Source organism: Furipterus horrens, unplaced genomic scaffold, assembly GCF_987537825.1.
Source record: "Furipterus horrens unplaced genomic scaffold, mFurHor1.1.pri manual_scaffold_9, whole genome shotgun sequence".
In the NCBI taxonomy this organism is placed as follows: domain Eukaryota; kingdom Metazoa; phylum Chordata; class Mammalia; order Chiroptera; family Furipteridae; genus Furipterus; species Furipterus horrens.
Window position 1 is genome coordinate 58,793,642 of NW_028327179.1, and position 21,185 is coordinate 58,814,826.

Consider the following 21,185-nt stretch of genomic DNA (forward strand, 5'->3'; position numbering starts at 1 on the left):
GATATGTTTATTGATTTAGAAAGAGAGGAATGGGGAGAGAGAGAGAAACATTGACTCATTGCCTCCTGCACGTGTCCCAGCCAGGGATCGAACCTACAATCTAGGTATGTGCCCTGACTGAGGATCGAACCCACAACTTCTGTGGTGTACGGGATGATGCTCCAACCAACTGAGCCACCTAGCCAAGGCATGCTTCTGCAGATTTTTAATGCAGCATATATTTTGCTTGAAAGTATTATATCGATTGTCCTATTATACATCTTTGAAATAAATATATCTATACATATAAATGGAAATTTGATTTTTAAAATCTGATTTACTACAAAACTTTTTCTTCTTGATTAATTTGTCATTTCAAATAATAATAGTACATGTTTCAGTTAAGAAAGAAAAATATTAAATTTTGTTGGAAATGCAACATAATGAAATAAATAGGGCTGTGATCTTTTCCACTGTGTAATTTGCATATCTATAGATTAATCGTACTTACTCTAGAATGGAACATAGTTCCACATTAATTTTAATATATTTTAATAAGTACCCTTGTAAACAAGCATTTGAGAATAGGTGTTTGTCATAGCTATATCTAGTTTCATGAAATCCCTCCATTTTATACCCTCCAAATCACATAGTAATCTGTCATCAAAAGTTATTTTAATGATCTTTCAGATGTAAAGATACGTTTTTTGTTTGTTTTTTTTTCCCTTAAATTTTTTGACAGTAAAGATGTGGAAATCACATGACTTGCCAAAAATATGTTACTCAGTCATTAATCATTTAATTTTTCAAATTTTGGGACAAAAAAACCAAAAAACTTCATGAATATTTATTAAATGTCTTCTTGTTATTTTTTCTTTTATTAGTATTCATTTAATCCATTATACTTAGAAGAGGTTAGAAAGTCAGCATGTAATTTCAGTGCTACTTTGCCAGTAAGTTTATTAAATTGTTTTTTATTACATATTTAAAATATATGTCTTTGTCAAAACTTTGGAACTATAGATGTATCCCATTTAATTAAAAATGTCTGCCACAAAAACTAATTACAAACACCGTTCGTGTTGTCAAATGTATCACCTAAATTTACTCAGTTTTTATCAGAACATAGCTGACTGTATTTTTTTTTTTTCATTAAAAATAAATGTTAATACACATTTTGGTGAAAATCCTGTAAATCAGTAGGAAGTTGTGGGATGCATTCAGTTTTGTTAGATACATCCCTAAAGCAGTCGGGTCAAAATTATAATGATGTCAATTTTATATTTAAATTAAAAGTTATGTAAACAATATTTCTTCTCATTTTGCAATACATAATAGTTAAAATTACAAATTATTTATGCCCTAAGGGCTGTGAAGAAAGGCATGGTATTCCTTCAGGAAATATGTGTATGTACTTAAACTCTTCTGATCATTTTTTAGGAATAATCAAGTGAGAGTAGGGTATTAAAAAAAAACAAAAATAACTTCATTAATTGTATTAGATGTCCTGTCTAACTTTCTGATGTATTTAATGAAAAGAGAAAAAGTATAGTTGCTAACAAATAAATCAGAATGGCAGCTAGCCTATAATTTTATTTTTTCTTAATAGCAGTTATATAGCATTAGACAATTTATAGTATAAAATATGATCAACTGTAATAGAATAAATATTTCATGATGTGATTTGACAAAAATATCTTTAAGCTACTATATTTAATGGTGATAAATGGTATCAAACATAAATATAGTGCCTAATAATGTCCGAGCACTTACATATATTAACATATATTACCGCTACTGCATAAGATATTGATTGTTATCTTATTTTTAAAGATAAGGAAACTGAGGCACAGAAGTCATTACTTTGCCTAATTAGACACAATAATTTGGTGGCTGAGCCAGTATTTTGAACGTTTAGAAAAGTACATAAACATTTGTTCATCTTATAAAACATTCCTGGTATATCTGTGAGTCAGTATCACTGACCTATAATGTTTTAACTATTTGTTAGGTAATATTTATCTTTCTTAGAGATGAGTGTTAAAATCATCCATATAGAATGCCTTACCTTTAAATTACCTTTTTAGTGGATTTCTTTGCTTTACTCTCATGGGATCTTTTGCAAGATCTATGCATTCCCTGAACATTGGGGTAGAGGAAGTGAAATCACCCCACTTACTGCAGTACATCTGAATTCAGAATATTCCAACAGAGGCTAAGGCTACACATCTTATAATACAGATGCACAAAGGCACACATACAGAGGGGTGGGGGAAGAGAGAGAGAGTGAGAGGAGAGGAGAGGAGATGAGAGGTGAGGAGAGAAAGAGAAAAGGCTTTGGCAGGATTATGATGCCTTATAGCTTCCCAATATCAATATTTCAAATTGTCCCTTTGTTTGTTGCTCCAGGAGGTTTTTACACGCTGAGGCAATGCACCATAGTAAGATGGCTGAGAGGTATGCCTTCGTTTTGTTTTTGGACCGCAGGTGCATAGACTTGGTTTAATCATAATCCTTTTGTCACTCATCATTGGTCCATGCATGGCTCTCTTTTTTTGTTTAGTTACTTAATTTAATTAGTTATTTTAAATGGTGTTGATAAGCAGCCATGAGCCTACCAAATAAAAGCTAGAATCTTAAAAATCACCTACTTTAATCATATCATACCCTCTCTCCTGTCCCCCCAGCCCCCACCCCGGTCCTATCCTGTGACCTGTATCCCCTTGCCTTCCTCCACTTGAGGTAACCATCATCCCTGTTTTCTTTTGTATATACTTTTGTTACCATCTATGTGTACCCATAACAATTTATATTTTTAAATTTTAGTTTTTCATTTTATAAGGGCTGTCATGCTATTTGTAATCTTTCAGAAATGACCTTTCTTTACTTAATATTATATTACATTGCTAAGAGTCAACCGTATTTTTGCATATGCCTTTATGCCTTTATTTTATAACATGAGATAGAAGTAATTGTAAAAGAGGAGGCATTAGAATTTGCTGAATGTGCAGGCCATGCTCAAAGATCAATTTTAGGAAAGAGGACATGTGGATATAGAAATTCTTTTAAAACAATTCCAGGTGTACCCCCTTAGAAAGTCTTCATGTATCCTTAGAGGAAAACATAAACAGGTTGAAGACTGCAGATATATCACCAGGTTGGGGCTGCTTTGTAATTATTCTGGGCAAGTTTATTAACCTTTCCAAGCCTTAATTTTCTCATGTTTAAATAGGTATAATAGTAACTTCCCATTGGATTATTAGGGTAAGAAGAAAACATTTATAAATCAAATATTTATGTCTTTCTTTAAACAAAAGCTTTTCTGCAGTGTTGTCAGGTTTATGAAATTACATTCAGGTAGAATTGTTTCAGAATTGAGGGTAATTTTGATAGTTGATAGTTATTCAGAACACTTTGTTGATGAGTATTGAGCCTGGATTACCTCTTTTTTAAACACCTCTAGCATCAGTTTAATTCTTAGAGCATTTGCTTACAGAAGCAAATATGAAGGTATGAAAAAGATGAAAAATTTTCACAAATATTATGTCCTACCCTTTACTACTTTTTAAACCCTGCATCTAATTTCTGTGAATGGCATCTGTTTTGCCTTTTGTTTTCATGTCATATTCAATATTATGATGTACTGTGATAAGAACTGGCTTTAAAAGATTGCACCAAAGATAATTGTAATCTATTTTTATGACCATATATTCTTCATTATAGTTTTAATAAATGATTATTGATTGATTATTCAGAAGCCACAGAGAAATAGTCTACTTATAAAGGTGAAGTCCTGAAGGAGGTGGGGCATCAAGGTTGATTTTTACTGGAAGAATTTATAAAGCCTGTGTGTGAAGTCTTCAAGAGCAACTTGTGGGGATGGGGGAGTGACAGCTTGTTGGTAAGAAATATTGGCTTTTTATTGTTGTTAAGAAATGCCACTGACGAACAATTTTACTTTTTTTCCAGCCTTCCTTTATGGCAAGACTGTCACGAATTATGGAGTAAAAAGCGAAGAAGACAGAAGCAGATGGGCATGACTGATGACGTTTCCATAATTAAAGCTCCCAGAAAAGACTTGTCCCTGGGCTTGGATGACAGCAGAACCAACACACCCCAGGGTGTGCTGCCAACTTCACAACTGAAATCTCAGGGCAACTCAAACGTAGCACCTGGTCAGTAATGCTTTCATGGGTTGGTTTTCTTCCAATTGTTTTGTGGCTACTGTTGATTATATTGCTGTAGTGTTAAAGCATTTGAGGTTAAAAGTTGAACCTTAAGGTTTATTCAGTGAACTGGACATTTCCTTGTTGTTTGCTTGTGCCAGTACAGATGTGTCACTGCTAGTGGCACCACAATATTAAGCAATCTCAAGGTAAGTAACTTTTAAAAAGTCCTCAAATTATGTACGACTAGTCAGTCAAGTTTCCCTACTTCCTTTTTTCTCCTAGTGCAGGAGTCAGTAGCTCTTTTACTAACACTGTTCTCACTGAGGGTCTGTATTTAATGTCTGTTAATGCTTAAGAAGTAAGAAGAAAAATAAGGAAAACAGCCAAAAATTATAATAGAAGCTCTTTTGTACTATTTATAATATCCTCAGATTATTATTTTTTAAGTAATTTAGACTAGGAAGAGGTAAGGAAAAAATGTGGAACCCAATGAACTACAGCGAGAACATGAAGATTATAGAACATTCCAAGCAGATGAGCGTGAAGGAGTGCTCTCCTGAGCTACAGAAGGAATGGTTAGGTGGTTAAGATAAAACACAAGTCGTATTTACGAGAGTCGTCCACAGTCAGCAGTGGTGATCTTGCCATTCCTGGACCCAAAAGCACTTCCTGGCCACTACAACACCCATGCTGTCTTTCACCTGACCAAAGACCACATGCTTGCTGTCCAGCCACTCAGCTTGGCAATGCAGATTAAAAACTGGGCACTTGTGTGTGGTCCAGCATTTGCCTTGCTATGGACAAGATGCCAGAAACCGTGTGCTTCAGTATAAAATTCTCATCATCAAATTTCTCCCCATAGATGGAACTTGCGCATGTGCCATCGAAGGCACCACTTTGACATACGAATCCTGGAATAGTTCTGTGAAAGAAGGAACCTTTATAACTAAGTCCTTTCTCCCATTGCTCAGAGCACAGAAGTTTTCTGCTGCCTTTGGAACTTTGTCTGCAAAGAACTCGAAGGAGACAAGGCCCAAGAACTGTTGGTCAACAGCAATGTTGAAAACATGATGGGGTTGATAGGGTGTCCGCAAGGCTCGAAATTACTCTTAATATATTTCCCATTATCTTACAGAATCTCAAAGGTTTTATCTGATTTTGTGCCAAAAATGATTTGAAGTACGGTAAAGAAAGATATTTTGGGGAAACCTAAATTCCTTCTTCTGATTCAGTCTGTTGTAAGAGTAATCTTCTTCATGAGAAATCAATCTCTTCAATGTTAACTTTTTAAAAAATGGAATCCACTCCATCATTTGGCCTCAAAAAACCAGAAAGCATTCAGCTGTAGTTTGTTTGTTTGTTTTAATGAAGACAGAGGCTGATATGAAATAAATATAGGCCTACTTTGTTTTTGTTTCTTTTATAAAATTTATTTATTTTTTTCTAGAGAGGGGGAAGGGAGGGAGAAAGAGGATGAGAAACATCAATTAGTTGCCTCTCACATGCATGGACTCCAGGGACCAGGCCTGCACCCAGGCATGCGCCCTGGAATCAGGAATCAAACTGGCGACCTTGCACTTTGCAGTTGATGCCCATCCAACTGAGCCAGCTGGTCAGAGCTAAGCATACTTTTATTGTGCTATGCTTTATTGCACTTCACAGATAATTGCAGTTTTCACCAATTTAAAGTTTGTGGCAACCCTGCATTGAACAAGTATATCGGTGCCATCTTTATAACAGTATTTGCTCAGTTCATGTCTCTGTGCCACATTTTGGTAATTCTAAAAATATTTCAAAGTTTTTCATCATTCTTATATTTATTATGATGATCAGTGATGCTTGATGTTACTATTGTAATTGTTTTGGGGTGCCACAACAGTGCCCATGTAAGACAGTGTATTTAATTGATAAATGTATGTGTTATGACTGCTCCATTGACCTTTCCTCCATCTCTCTACCTGTTCTTGGGCCTCCTTATTCCCTGAGACACAATATTGAAATTAGGCCAACTAATAACCTCATAATGGCCTCTTAAGTGTTCAAGTGAAAGGAAGAGACACACATCTCACTTTAAATCAAAAGCTAGAAATGACTAAGCTTAGTAAGGAAGGCATCTTGAACACAGTGATAGGTGAAAAGCTGAGCCTTTTGTACCAGTTAGTCAAGTTGTGAATGCAAAGAAAAAGTTCTTGAAATTAAAAGTACTACTATAATAAACAAACAAATGCTATGAAAGTGAAATAGCCTTATTAATAAAGAGAAAGTTTTAGTGGTATGGATAGAAGATGAAACCAGTTACAACATTCCCTTAAGCAACAGCCTAGTCCAAAGCAAGGCCCTAACTCTCCTCAATTCTGTGGTGGCTGAGAGAGGTAAGGAATCTGCAGAAGAAATACTTGAAGCTAGCTGAGATTGCTTTGTGAGGTTTAAGGAGAGAAGCTATCTTCATAATATAAAAGTGCCAAGTAAAGCAGCAAGCACTGATGTAGAAGCTGCAGCAAGTTTATCAGAAAATCTAGCTAAGATAATTAGTGAAGGTGGCACACTAAACAACTGATTTTCAATGTAGGTAAAACAGCCTTATATTGGAAGAAGATGCCATCTAGGACTTTGATAGCTAGAGAGCAGTCAAGGTCTGGCTTCAAAAGACAGGCTGACTCTTGTTAAGGGCTAATGCAGCTGGTGACTTTAAGTTGAAGCCAATGCCATTTACCATTCTGAAAATCCTAGTGTTCTTAAGAATTATGCTAAATCTACTCTGCCTATGCTTTAAATATAGGACAACAAGGCATACATGATATTTACAATGTCTTCATTGAATATTGTAAGCCCACTATTGAGACCTACTGCTCAGCAAAAAACATTCCTTTCAGAATACTGCTGCTCATTGACAATGCACCTGGTCACCCAAGATCTCTGAAAGAGATGTACGAGATTAATGTTGTTTTCATGCCTTTTAACACAACATCCATTCTATAGCTTATGGAACAAGGAGTAGTTTCAATACATTTTGCAAGGGTATAGTTACCATAGATACTGATTTCCTCTGGTGGATTTGGGTTAAGTAAACTGAAAACCTTCTGGAAAGGGTTCACTAGTCTGTATGCCATTAAGAACATTCGTGATTCATGGAAAGATGTTGAAATATCAACATTAACAGGTGTTTAGAAGATGATGATTCCAACCCAAATGGATAACTCTGAGGGTTCAAGACTTCAGAAGAAGAAGTAAAATGTGGTGGAAAGAAAAGGAGAACTAGAAGCAGAAGTGGAGCCCGAAGATGTGACTGAATTGTTGCAATCTCATGATAAAACTTCAACAGATGAGAGTTGTTTCTTAGGAAGAGAAGAGAAAATGGTTTTCCAAGATAGAAGCCAGTCCTCGTGAAGATGCTGTGAAGATTGTTGAAATGACAAAAAAGGCTTTAGAATATTACATAAAAATAGTTGATAAAGCAACTTCAGGGTGTAAGAGATTCCACTCCAATTTTGAAAAAAGTTCTACTTTCGTATAGTGCTATCAAATAGCATAGCATGCTACAGAAGAAACGTTTGTGAAAGGAATCAGTTGATGCAGCAGACTTCATTGTTGTCTTATTTAAGAAATTGCCAAAGCCACTCAAACCTTCAGCAACCACCACCCTGATCAGTCAGCAGCTATCAGCATCATGGCAAGACCCTTCATCAGTGAAAAGGTTACTGAATGGCTGAAGGCTCATATAATGGTTAGCATTTTTTAGCAATAAGGTATTTTTTACTAAGGCATGTATATTATTTTTTTAGACATAATGCTATTGCATACCTAATAGACTACAGTATAGTGTAAAGATAACTTTTATATGCACTGGGAAACAAAAAAAAAATTTATGTTAATTGCTTTATTACACTACTCGCTTTTATTTGTGTGGAACCAAACTCACATATTTCCAAGGTATGCCTGTGTATGTGTGCATGTACAGAGGTGGCAGTTTATTAAACATGAGAAAGTAGCTAGTACTTATTAAGAGACGAGTACATATTGATTAATTAGTTATGTGATTATAACAGACCTGTGAATGAAATTGAACTTTTGGTGACTAAATGTAAATATAGAGTAGATTAGCTGAGAAAGTTTGACGATTACCATTAATACTTTCCCATGTAATCTGCAAGCTCATACTTGACCTTGGTCAGACTACATTAGAGTGTTGATACATGTTACTTTAAAAACCAGAAGAAATTGTTACTTGTTGTAGAGAAATATTCTTCAGAATTTCTTGAAATAGTGAATTCCCCTTATACATGAAAATATTTTATATACATAGCTTTGGAAACGGATCTGTTGTACACACTACGAAGGCTATCTACATTAAGTTCAATTTTTTTTTTTATGTTAAAAATGTCTAAAATATGGAGAAAGGCAAAATAGAAGTAACAGGAAGTTTTCCTAATTTGTATATAAGTTACATGTTCTATATACCTACTACTGAAACAGGATCTGAGATGGCAGTCATAACTTTGAATGGTGGTCAGTTGTCTCAGGCGATAGTTGTCATATTCCTTAACAAGACTATCAGGTCTTGATTTCTACTGTTCATGGAACTGTTGTCCTTATTCCACTGTGGAATAGAGGTTATTTATTTCACTCTTATTTTAGCTGGTAAAAAATGAATTGCCTTTTCTGAACTCATTTTGTTGTTGTTTCTTATCTACGTATTAACAGCCCTATTAATGGTGGAGAGTTCTATTTTTGGTTTTCCTTTATTTTTATTTTTTTTGATTTTTAGAGAGAGAGAGATATAAGTTTGTTGGTCCACTTATTTATTCATTCATTGGTTGATTTTTATTGTGCCCTGACCGGGGATTGAACCCGGAACCTTGATGTATCAGGATGATGCTCTAACCAGCTGAGCTACCCAGCCAGGCCTTTTTTTTTTTTTAACTCACTATTAAGTTTTTCTGTTTTTCTTTTTTAAAATAGGAATATATCCTCTTTGCTTTATTTTCTTCATTAATCAGTAAGTGTCTTGAAATAAGGAAATGCCACTTCTGTAGAGGAGATACCATAGTTAAAGATTACTTCTCTGAGCTCACACAGAGACTGCTTAATAGAGAAATGAAAGGAAAAACAAGGAAAACTGGCCTTTGAAGTATAGTTATCACACTTTGTTCCCTGTTAATGCTGTAGCTCACAAGAATAACTTGGAAAAATTTGTTCTGAATTAATCTAAAAATGATATTAAATAATAAAAACTCAAAATCTATAAAGAATATAAAAAGATAGTATTAATCATCAGTTTTTCATCATTTTGGAGTTTCACTTTTATTATGTAGTTATGGAAATTGCTTATCAGTGTCTATATTATCATCTAAGATACTTATATGCATTTGAGCTGTGTTATACAGGGGTGGGCAAAAGTAGGTTTATAGTTGTGATTATGCAAAGAGTTATTCTTATATTATTATTTATTCATTAATTACTCTATTAGGCCCTGGCTGGTTTAGCTCAGTGGATTGAGCGTCGGCCTGCGAGCTAAGTGTCGCTGGTTCGATCTTCCAGTCAGGGTACATCAGAGAAGGAAAACTCTGACTCCAAAAAACCTCCGCTGCCTTGCGGCATACCTCTTCAGGGGAAAGGCTAAGGGAGTAAACCCCGACAGAAAATCCGGAGCCTGAGTCCCTAAGGCGGTTCGACGTTGTAGTCAACACCGGCAACTCCTGCGGCGCACCTGAAGCCAAGCTGTATTGACTCCGTCTTTCCCTTGGACCCTTCAGCTGCGAAGAGAGGGGGGGTCTGCTGCATGGGCAACAGCAGACCCTCCATATCACCCTGCCCAGGCTCTGTAGCTTCAGCGTCATCGCAAGATGTCGATTCAACACGGGAGGAGACAGATACCGTGTCACTCCCGAGTCGGACTGCACAGCCATTTTCGGTGGTGCAGATGGACTCTTAAGAAGCTACACCTTCGTCTCTCGAGACGGACGGCTGCCGACGACGAAAATGCTAATAAAGTACCCGACACTATAGCTATCATCATCATCTAGTTACCATTCACAGGTGATATTTCCTGGTTATATTTATAGAATGAGGTTCTAGTGGTAGTCTTGATTTTCCTTTTGAAATATTTACCCCTAAGATAGTTTATTCAAAATAGACCACAGTTCTTTTTTTGTTTTAATTTATATTCAGTTACATCTTAAATGGACATGAAATTAAACTAGACTGAGATTCCCTTTTCTCAGTGGTTCTTAAACACTGTTCTACAAATGTGCATTTTCATATGGTCGTACAGAGCCATTTTATGTGTGGGGGAGTCGTAAATTACGGCAATTCTAATTAATACAAATTTTGTCTTTAGTAAAAACAGGCTCTGCACAGCAGTTAAACCACAGTGAATTGGCAATTCTACTAAACCTACTACAATCTAAAACAAGTGTTAATATGGCTGATTTTGTCCAAGTGTTGAACATTAAGGTAAACTCTGAGACTCAGCAGCAGCTAAATAAAATAAACCTTCCTGCTGGAATTTTGGCAACAGGTGAAAAACAGACAGATCCATCAACACCACAACAGGAGTCTTCGAAACCATTGGGAGGAATTCAACCTTCTTCTCAGAGCCTCCAGCCTAAAGCGGAGACTGATGCTGCCCAGGCGGCTGTGCAGAGTGCATTTGCAGTTCTGTTGACTCAGTTAATAAAGGCTCAGCAGTCAAAGCAGAAAGACGCACTACTAGAAGAAAGAGAAAATGGAGCGGGACATGAAGCATCATTACAGCTCAGGCCACCTCCAGAACCTAGCACTCCGGTATCGGGTGAGTGTGCAGATAGTGGACCACTAACGTAGCTGCATTCACACTGTTTTCTTGCTGTGGATAATTATCTATAACGTATATTGTTCAGTGGCATTGCTAGGAGATGCCTGAAAATTCTCAGGTATTAGGTTAGTTTTATAGTCTGTTTACTTCTAGGAATTGATTCTTTAGCAAATTATCCATGTGCAGTATAACTCATTATTAGTTACATATGGATTCTTCTCATGTAAACCTGTGGTTAAGAAATAATCTTTTACTCCAACTACAACAGGATGATTGACCAAGGCAGAAACTTTGCATATACAGTAGGTATTGTTCTTCAAGCAATAAACAGGTATATATGAGATATGTCTGAAAAGTCAAATACACAATTTTTCAGACAGTATTAGTACTTATATACCCTTTTCATTTTTACTTAATTTCTTTTCTTTTTGGGGAGTATACAGGCAGAGATGGAACTTCTAATGCTCTTAAGGACCACCCATGGAAAACATTAACTGTTTTGAATACTTGGTTTTCCCCAGTAAATTTTGACTTTTTTTGCTTTTTTTTCACTTAGGGCAAGATGATCTCATTCAGCACCAAGACATGAGGATGTTAGAACTCACACCAGAACCAGACCGGCCACGTATTCTGCCTCCTGATCAACGACCTCCTGAACCACCTGAACCACCACCAGTCACTGAAGAAGATCTAGATTATCGGACAGAAAAGCAGCATGTACCCACCACTAGTTCTTCGTTAACTGACCCTCATGCCGGAGTGAAAGCAGCCCTGTTACAGCTACTGGCTCAGCATCAGCCCCAGGATGATCCCAAAAGAGAAGGTGGTATTGATTACCAGACAGGAGACACTTATGCACCTACTTCAGACTACAAGGACAATTTTGGACCCTCTTCGTTCTCTTCTGCTCCTTATGTTAGTAATGATGGTCTAGCAGGTAGCTCTGCTCCACCATTGGAACGACATAGCTTCATTGGAAACTCAGATATTCAGGCTTTGGATAACTACAGTACTACTTCATCTCATTCTGGTGGTCAACCTCAGCCTTCTGCCTTTTCCGAGTCATTTCCCAGTTCAGTAGCTGGATATGGAGACATTTACCTCAATACTGGTCCCATGTTGTTTAGTGGAGACAAGGACCATAGATTTGAATATAGCCATGGCCCCATTGCAGTCCTGGCGAACAGCAGTGACCCTTCCACAGGACCAGAGAATACTCATGCTTTGCCAGCAAAAATGCACAACTATAACTATGGTGGTACCTTACAGGAAAACCCAGGTGGCCCCAGCCTCATGCATGGACAGACCTGGACTTCTTCTGCCCAAGGACCTGGATATTCACAAGGATACAGGGGACACATTAGCACATCAGCTGGCAGAGGTCGAGGCAGAGGGTTACCATACTGAGTATCAGTTTTTCCTCAGGCACATCATTTTTATCTGGAAAGACTTTTCTAGCTGCAATTTAAGGCAGCAATCCAAGAGACTTGAATAATAATAATTCAACAACAGCTTTATTTTTATGTGAAAAGGGTCTTGCATACAATAGTTTTAAAAAGACCAAAAAAAAAAAAAACAAAAACAGCAAAACAAAAAAATCTTTGCTTAAATTCATGCTGTTCTAAAAACTAGATCTGTTGATTGTACATCTTCACAAATTCTAGTTAACAATTTTATTTTGTATTCTTGCAGTTTTAAGTGGATGCTAATATTAGGGACATAAAAGTCTTTTATGGCCCTCTTGCAGATCTGAACTATGCACATTTGTGCTTTTTTTTTTTTTTTTTTTTTTTTTTTGTGGTAAGTTTGGACCAACTTTTATGTAACAGCCATCCAACCCCTTCCTTCTCCAGTTTTACAACAATCAGAAAGGGCACTGATTTACTTGGTATTTTTCTTTTTACAAAGCTACCTTTAGTCAAAGGTCACTGTCAGTCTTTGCACCTGCTTTCAGTGTTATTGTGAAAGGTGTACTTTGTGCTCATTTCAGAAAATAAAACACAACCTTTCTCTTAATGCAACAGTTTTATAAAAGAAATGGTCGATGTTATTTTTGTTTTATTTTGCAGATTATCATAACCTAGCAAAATACATTCAGATGAAATAGTGGGTTTTATATGAAAAATATGGGTGGGTTCGGGAGGGTAAGTAAGTGCCTTAACAGGTAAGCTTAAGGTCTGAAAAAGTAGTTAACCTTTATACCCATTTGTCTTCTAAAGGGAATCAGTACATTTGTATTGAAGAGTAAGGGAGCTTTTGGGTGTGTGGGATCTGCCTGTTCAGTTCTTGTTAGATTCATTCTCTCTGCTGATCACACTTTCTCCTTTTTTGCTTCTCTTCGGGCTGTGTTACCTTCTACTACCACCTTTTCTTAGAGAGTGAAAAAAAAGGGAGTAGAACTGCAGTCAGTACTTTGATTTTTCTCATTAAGTTCTAAAAAATTTTGTCATTTAAATGGTTGAAAGTAATAGCTTCATGAGAATTTCAGAGCACCATTTTCTTTCAGGCTTGCCATATGTTTGTGTTTCCTTTTGCCATGGATAGTGGGAGGACAGAGTAGCATAGAAGCATGGCATACTAACAGAATCTGGGGGAGGTGTGGCAAACACCATATTTTAAGTTATACAATTGCCATTTTAAGAAAAAACTGTTCACTTGTTAACTGGATATATTGCCTAGATTGAACTTACTGCAGCAAAGAAAAAGAGGAAACCTCTTTATCTTCCCCTCCTCTCACCTTCTGTGAAGTTTATTAGAACTTCTGCCAGACTTAGAGCAACTTTAGTTCATTTCAACACTTTTTAAATTAAAAGCAACAAAGAATGATGGACTAGTTCTTATTTGAACTGTAATGGTATCAAGGGTAACTTTTTGTGCACACTCACACACATGAATAATTATAATAATTCTAGAAAGGAACCAAAGTTAAATAACCAGTGTTTGCAAAGCACTAAATGGAAAATAGACTCTGAAAATGAGTTGTGCCGATTAAACATCTTGTTCTAACTGTTCTCTCCTGATAACTTACTTTTTTATTAGATTCTTAAGTTGAAACAACTGTTATAGGATGGAAATGGCTCCAGTTCTAAAGTCAGTCTTTTAACCCTGTGCCCCCATCTTGTGAAACTTCGTTTAAAATAGTATATGGTGACAGTAAGAATATTTTAAAATTTACCATTTTACTGCTATAAAATCATGTCAGTTTACCATTTTATTTTTTGATGGAATTTTTTGTTGGGGAGAAACGAAAGAAAAAAATTTTGCTTTTATTTGGATATTACGTACTAACAACTTATAATGAAACTACACTGCAGGAAGTGAAATATTTTGAAATTTTGCAAAATAGCTACAGTATTCAAATATCTGAAATTTTAATATGGTGAATCTTAGAGCTTTAGATTTTCCTATAAGTGACAGTATCTAAGTTATTCTTAATAGTTACACTTGTTAATTCTGCTGACCATAGTAGCTAACATAAAATTGAAGATATTTATGTGACATGAATAGCTTGTGTTTCAAAAATTAAATATTTTATATAAAATTGAACTGTGTTTGGATAGTTTTTCTAATTAAACATTTCAGTTATGTATTTATGTTGTGAGAGTGGCTGGGAGGATAGGGAAATTGTTGCTTGAAATTGAAAATTTGAACTGCAACTTCTAATAATATCCTAAGACAGCACTGATTGAGAGATACACCAATATTTTATGCACCACTTAGAAATAATGTTGCCAATTAAACCACAACCGAATTGTAAATAAGATGCATTAAGTTAAAGATACTTCCCAAATTCAGAGATGTTGTTATGTGAAAGAATGTGTCTTAACATTGATGGAATATGGTAGTAAAAATATTAATGCATTGTTCTATAACATTTAACATTTTAGTGAATTTGGACTAATAAAAAGCAGAGTTGGGAAATTGCTATTTCTGTAGGTTATAATAACTGCAGTAATCACTGGGTATTCTTGAGTGAAATCTAAGGAATATAAAATATTGCTTAAGTTTTTTAGAAATAAACCAGTCATCAGATTGCAAATAAGATGATGAAAACAGAAAAGGTTGACTTACCAAAAGAAGAAAATATTTGTCTTCCATGTGAAATTCCTGTGTATATTTCCTGACACAGCAAGTTTTTCTGCATGCAACTTATTATGTTTCCCATTTTTAATCCATCATGTGTTGGACAGTTGCAGTTACCCATGTAATTTTAAAGACTAATTTTAAAGGGTTTATTGATTAAAATAGTTTGTGGAATGTGAATTAAGATAATGTGTGAGCTGTGATTCAGAGCTTCATTCTGTCAGTAAATACATATTCTGTGCCTACCAAGTGCCAGGTACTATTCTAATACTTCAAATATATCAATAAACATGAAAGGCATTATGTCATACTTCTAGCAGGGTGACAGTGAACAAGATTTTAAAAGTGTCTGGAAAGGCTAGTGGTATTTGCTACTTGAAAATGTGAATGTCTTGTAAGATTTTAAAGTCAGTTGAATAGGAAAAACAAAGGTTCTGGAAAGAAAAAACAACTGGAAAGTGATGTAAAAATTTTAAGTTATATCTTATTGCAGTAGGCCAATTTATAGGACATACTGAGATTTCTTGAAAAAAAAGGAAGGTAAGTGGGTTAAATGCTTTCAAACTAATCTTACTGATACTTTGAGTTCAAGTTTTGCTGTATTTGCTGTTATTGGGGAGTCCTGAGTTAAGGGGCTCCCCCTCCTTAGTTCTTGTCTCACTAGGGATAAATTAATTCAGGCGAGAGACAACATGCATAGTGGAAATGAAGATAGCAAGTTTATGAAATACACTTGAGTATGAAGCTGCAAGTGTTCACCAGTTAGTCTGAGTGCCCCAACTATTGGGGTTTTATGCTTGTAGCCAGCTTCAAGGCCTCCCCATCCTCCCCGCCCTTCTCTGGACCTTGGGATTGACGTACAATTTCAAAGACTTTATCCCAGATAGTGGAAATGATACACATAGAATTTCAAAGCTTCCCCTCCTGTGCTATCATGGTTTTTCTTGTGATTTTCTGAACACCAGGCAATCTTACCTGACTGGGCTCAGGACTGCTGAATTAATAGGTGAGACGTATCCCTCTCCCCCTCCCTGTCTTGGTTTGCTATCTGTTCTGCCTAACTTTTGCTATGAGCCTTAATCCAATTTTTGATAATTTTTCACTCTAGGTCCTTCATTTATTTATTTTGAAGTAAATCTGAAATAGAAATTTTGACTAAAATCTATTGATTCCCTAGGATATTTTGATATTTTAGAAGTCTGTACGGAATGTTTACATTTATTTAAAATCATCTGGTCTATCTCTTCACTTTACTGCTAAGAAAAATGCAACTTAAAAGAAATGGATTGCCAGTGCTTGTTCTTCTAAGCCAGCGGTTCTCAACCTGTGGGTCACGACCCCTTTGGGGGTCGAACAACCCTTTCACAGCGGTCACCTAAGACCATCGGAAAACACATATATAATTACATATTGTTTTTGTGATTAATCACTATGCTTTAGTTATGGTTGGGGGTCATCACAACATGAACTGTATTAAAGGGTCGCAGCATTAGGAAGATTGAGAACCACTGTTCTAAGCCATGTCTAAATCATGAAGTAAATACTTAACTTTTCAATAAGAACATTGACAGTTAAAATACTAGTGTTTTCATGAAATAAAATAATTAAATTTAGAATACTAAACACAAGTGGCTTTAAAGAGTCAACAATTCAGAAAAAATAGGAAAATAAACAATTTTAGAAAAATTAGGGGCCTTTAGAGACTTTCATTTGTGGGTAGACTTTAACAAGGAGGTTCCTCTTTTTTTTTAAGACAAAAAATGATTAGGTAAACCTGAATCATTAAAATTATTTTCTATTTGTAGGTGGAAGATTAGTATCAGCAGGCCTGCAAACATTGCTTTCATACTTCAAGTTTTATAATTTTTAAGTTGTTTTATAAGGGGAGCAGTAGTTTGTCATGTACCAAAGGCCTCTCCAGATAATTTCCTAAATTATTTTTAGTTGACTTAAAAATAAAAGCTATTAACAAACTAAGCTATCAAGGGATCCAGTTAAAGATGGGGAAAACAAAATTTTAATAACAATGGAAAGAACTTGCCCTTTGGATTATATAGACAAATTTTGTGGGTCTTATTCCTTTCAACATATTAAATGTTCTATTAAGAATTTTCTGGGTTTTAATTGCATTCAAAACGAGGCTGTATAGTGAATCACCCTTTTATTTTTCTATAATTGTGCTTAAGTTGTTGTACTTTGTTTTGCAAGAACTTGATTAGTAAAGTCTTGTAACTGTTAAATCTAATTGTTTTAAATCATTTTGTTTTTTAAATCTGTATTTGATAGTCTGTAAATAAAGTGTAAGAATTCCAGGCCATTTTTAACCTTGTTTTCTTCTGACTTATCTGCAGAACAGATTTAGGAATAATCCTATCTGACAAAGATGACCACTTGTTACCAACTGTGGCATGTTTTATTGACAAAGCTTAAAATCTAAAGCCTTTTTTCCTTTTTTTATATTTGTACATTTTTGAAAACATAGGAACAAAACCAGAGATAACCACCATTAATATTTTGTCTTTTGATGGAGGTATGTTTTCTTGAAACAATGGGATTATATTTTAATTAGTTTTTTTTCATTTAACAATACATTGTGAACATCCTATGTCAATAATTCTACCCTCTTTTTAATGGTTCTAAGTTATTTATGGGAGAACCATAAGTTAACAATTCCTTATTACTGAACACAAAATATTTCTTAACTGTTCTGTTATAAATGGTGAAAATCCACATAAATGTGTACTCATACATATAAGCATGCATAATTTCCTTTAAATTGCTGGTCTAAGAGTGCATTTTAAAACTTTTGCTGCATTTATCCTGGCTGGTGTGGCTCAGTGGATTGAGCACTGGCCTGCAAACCAAAGGGTCACTGGGCACATGTCTGGGGTGCGGGCCAGGTCCCCAGTTGGGGGTGCGTGCAAGGCAACCACGCATTGATGTTTCTTTCCCTCTCATCCCCTCTAAAAATAAATAAAAATCTTTTAAAAAACTTTTGCATTTGAATTGCCCTTAGGAATGGGATGCACAGTTTATATTCTTATTTCCCCTTTTCATGTAACTATGTTAGGTATTTAAAATTCTTTAAATCTTGGCCAGTTTGACAAGTCATCTTGTTTTAATTCATATTTCTTTACTAGTGAAATTCATTATTTCATGTTAGCCAAGTGTCTTGTTTATTAACTTCATATGCTTAATTATTAGGCATTTACCTCTTGCTTTGAAGAGCTGTTTATATAAGGAAGGTAGCCCCTTTTAAACAGTAATCTTAAAAATTCCAGGGATGTGTTTTGGTAATAGAAAAATTCAAAAGATACAGTCAAGTTATTTATCTTTCCTTATGGTTTTTTTCCTTGGAAAAGTTTCCTCTAATTTTCACACAACTTTTATTTGACTTCTCTAGCTCTCTACTTCTAATTCTAAGCCATTCTAGAATTTATGAGACGTTGTGAGGTGATGATCCAAATTTACACTTTTTCTGAATGGCTGTACTAGTTAGGCCAAGAGCATTTGTTAAATAATTCATTCTGTCCCTCGTTTTAAAATACCATCTCTCTGTGTTATTTGGGCTTATTACTGGACTTTCCGTTATGTTCCATCCTGGTCTTTCTCTTTTGGTTACAAGTACTACACTTTATAAACTATGCATCTGTCATTGTAGTCTTTTTTTTTTTTTTTTTTTTAAATCACTTCAATTCTTGGTTGTGTGACAGAGACAATATTTGTTAATTTAATTGTCCCTTTGTCAGTTTTCTATTCCTGCCTATTTCTTTTTACATGTGATTTTAGAGTCATTTTGATCACTTTCCACAAGTATCCTGTTGAGATTTAACTGGAAACATACTAAGTGTTTAAATTTACTTTGGTGGGTGGAGGGGTGGTCTTTCCATTGAAAGCATAGTAGACTTTTTTTTTTTGGCATGTTCCTCATTAAAAGTTTGAAATTTTCTTTACTATAGTTCTGATATGTTGTTTTTAAAATTTCCAGAAATACTTGTTTGACTTTTAGAAGTGGACTCTTCATATTATGATTAAGTATTGTAATATTTTAAATTAGTCACTGCTTACTTTTCAGTTTTTTTAATGGCTTCCATTGATTGACTATGGTAATGGGAATTTTTGTTTTTGATTTTATGAATGTCTAATTTTTAGTATTTCACATACAAGATGTTAAGTATTTTAAAGACGCTTTTCAATGTTTATCAATTAAAAATGCTGCATTCTATTGACGTATCCTGTATTTAGGATTTTGTATTTATATCTGTAAGAAGTAAGTACGGTTCTGATTAACAAGTTTTGATAGCTTTCTAGAGTGTCTTGGAAACTATCTCATGTTTTATTTGATTAGAATAGTTTATATATCCTAAGAATGATCTGTTTACTGAAGTGATACTGTTGTATTTATATCCAGATACACCTGACTCTTTTCTTGATGGTAATTCTTTCACAACTTTTCCATGTTTTGTCGAAGTTTCTGTTTCTTGAGTAAATCTTAATAATTTATCTTTCTGGAAATTCATCATATAGTCTACCTTTATTTATTTATTTTTAAAGATTTTATTTATTTTTAAACAGAGAGGAAGGAAGGTAGAAAGAAAGGGAGAGAAACACTGATCAGTTGCCCCTCGCTTGTGCCCTGAGAAACCAATCAAACCAGCAATCTTCTGCTTTGTGGGCTGGTTCCCAACCAACTGAGCCACACTGCTCAGGGCTAGCCTACCTTACATTTAAAATGTTTTAAATACATATATTAGCTATTATTACAAATCCTTTTTTGGTCTTTTCTTCCTGCTAGGCAAATAGGATTTGCTCTGTTCCACCTCCATACTCTTTCCACAGCCAGGGAAGAATAATCATTTATTTTATATTTATTTTAGTATTTTGACTTTGATTCCTTTTTTTAATACTCTGTTTCTACCTCGAGTTGAATAAATTGGTCCATTTATTTTTCATTTAATTCTAAAATGAACTATTTTAATGTTATTAATTCTTTGATTATTACTTTGGTTCTATCCTGTAGGTTAAGAATGTGTATTTATTTTCATTGCATTTTATAAATATTTGGTGACTGCAAATTTGTTTACTTGTTTGACCCAAGAATTATTTAGGATAGGGTGTTTCAACTTCCAGGTGGTTGGGTATATTTAAATTTTTTTACTTTAGGGTTTTTTTTGTTGTTGTTAATAACATGTAAGTTCTATTACATGTAGTTTGCTCTGGGAATTTATTAAAGATTTCTTTTTAGGTTACAGTTTTCATATAATCATTAAATCAAGATTATTAAATTAAACACTGGTGAGATTCCCTATATCATTCCTTACCTTTCAAGGAGACATTATTATGTATTTTTTCATATATGTCTAGTCCTTTTTGCTTTATATATTCAGTGCTATCTTCAGATACCAGGTCATAAATACTTCATTTTTTTCTATTCAAGGTTTAAGCTAAGGCCAATTTCAATATTACCACAATTACCTAGGCTTCTGTCAGTTTATTTTATATTCCTTAAAAGTTTTTTTAAATGTTCTTGCTGACTTTGTTTCTAATCTTACTAACCTGATTTTCATTTTCTCTTTTTTTAAATTTGTATTTTGGGGTCTTCTGTTGACTTGTAATATGTACAGACTGTTTCTATTTAGCTTTAAATATTTCAAAGATTTTGAAAACTCAGACTGGTTGTGGGTTATTATTGACCATACTGGTTTAAAATGCAGGCCTAGCCCTGGCTGGTGTGGCTTAGTGGAGTGAGTGCCAGCCTATGAACTGAAAGATCGCTGGTTCAGTTCCCAGTCGGGGCACATGCCTAGGTTGTGGGCCAGGTCCCCAGGTGGGGGCGTTGGAGAGGCAACTGATTGTTTCTATAGCACATAGATGTTTCTCTCCCTCTTTCTCCCTCCCTTCCCCTCTTTCTAAAAGTAAAAAAAAAAAAAAAAGAAAAAGAAAAAGAAAAAAGCCTACAAACCAGTCTATCTCCTGGCTTTACCATTTATTAATCTGTATAACCTTAGACAGGTTATTGAAACTTTGATTCTCAGTTTCTACATTTGTGAAATGGGTACAAATACCTAAAGTTTTCAGGACTGAGTAATAGTGCCTCGTGTATAGTATAGTAATTGCTTTATGAATGTTTGCTGTTGGAAAGATTGGGTGGGTGTAGTGAA

The 21,185-nt window shown here is 34.9% G+C and overlaps 1 protein-coding gene across 4 annotated transcripts in view; it reads left to right on the plus strand.

Annotated features, from left to right (window-relative positions):
* The window catches only part of CDK13 (cyclin dependent kinase 13), a 135,985-nt gene extending 123,006 nt beyond the window's left edge, over window positions 1-12,979 (plus strand). The window contains exons 12-15 of one of the 4 annotated variants that reach the window (XM_090287374.1): window positions 2,389-2,436; window positions 3,949-4,154; window positions 10,486-10,938; window positions 11,498-12,979. In XM_090287374.1, coding sequence (XP_090143500.1) covers window positions 2,389-2,436; window positions 3,949-4,154; window positions 10,486-10,938; window positions 11,498-12,348 — 1,558 coding nt within the window. In that variant the 3' untranslated portion in view covers window positions 12,349-12,979. The remainder of the gene's footprint in view (window positions 1-2,388; window positions 2,437-3,948; window positions 4,155-10,485; window positions 10,939-11,497) is intronic. The other 3 variants (XM_090287376.1, XM_090287375.1, XM_090287377.1) reach the window with 3 other exon arrangements.
* Window positions 12,980-21,185: the final 8,206 nt, after the last annotated feature.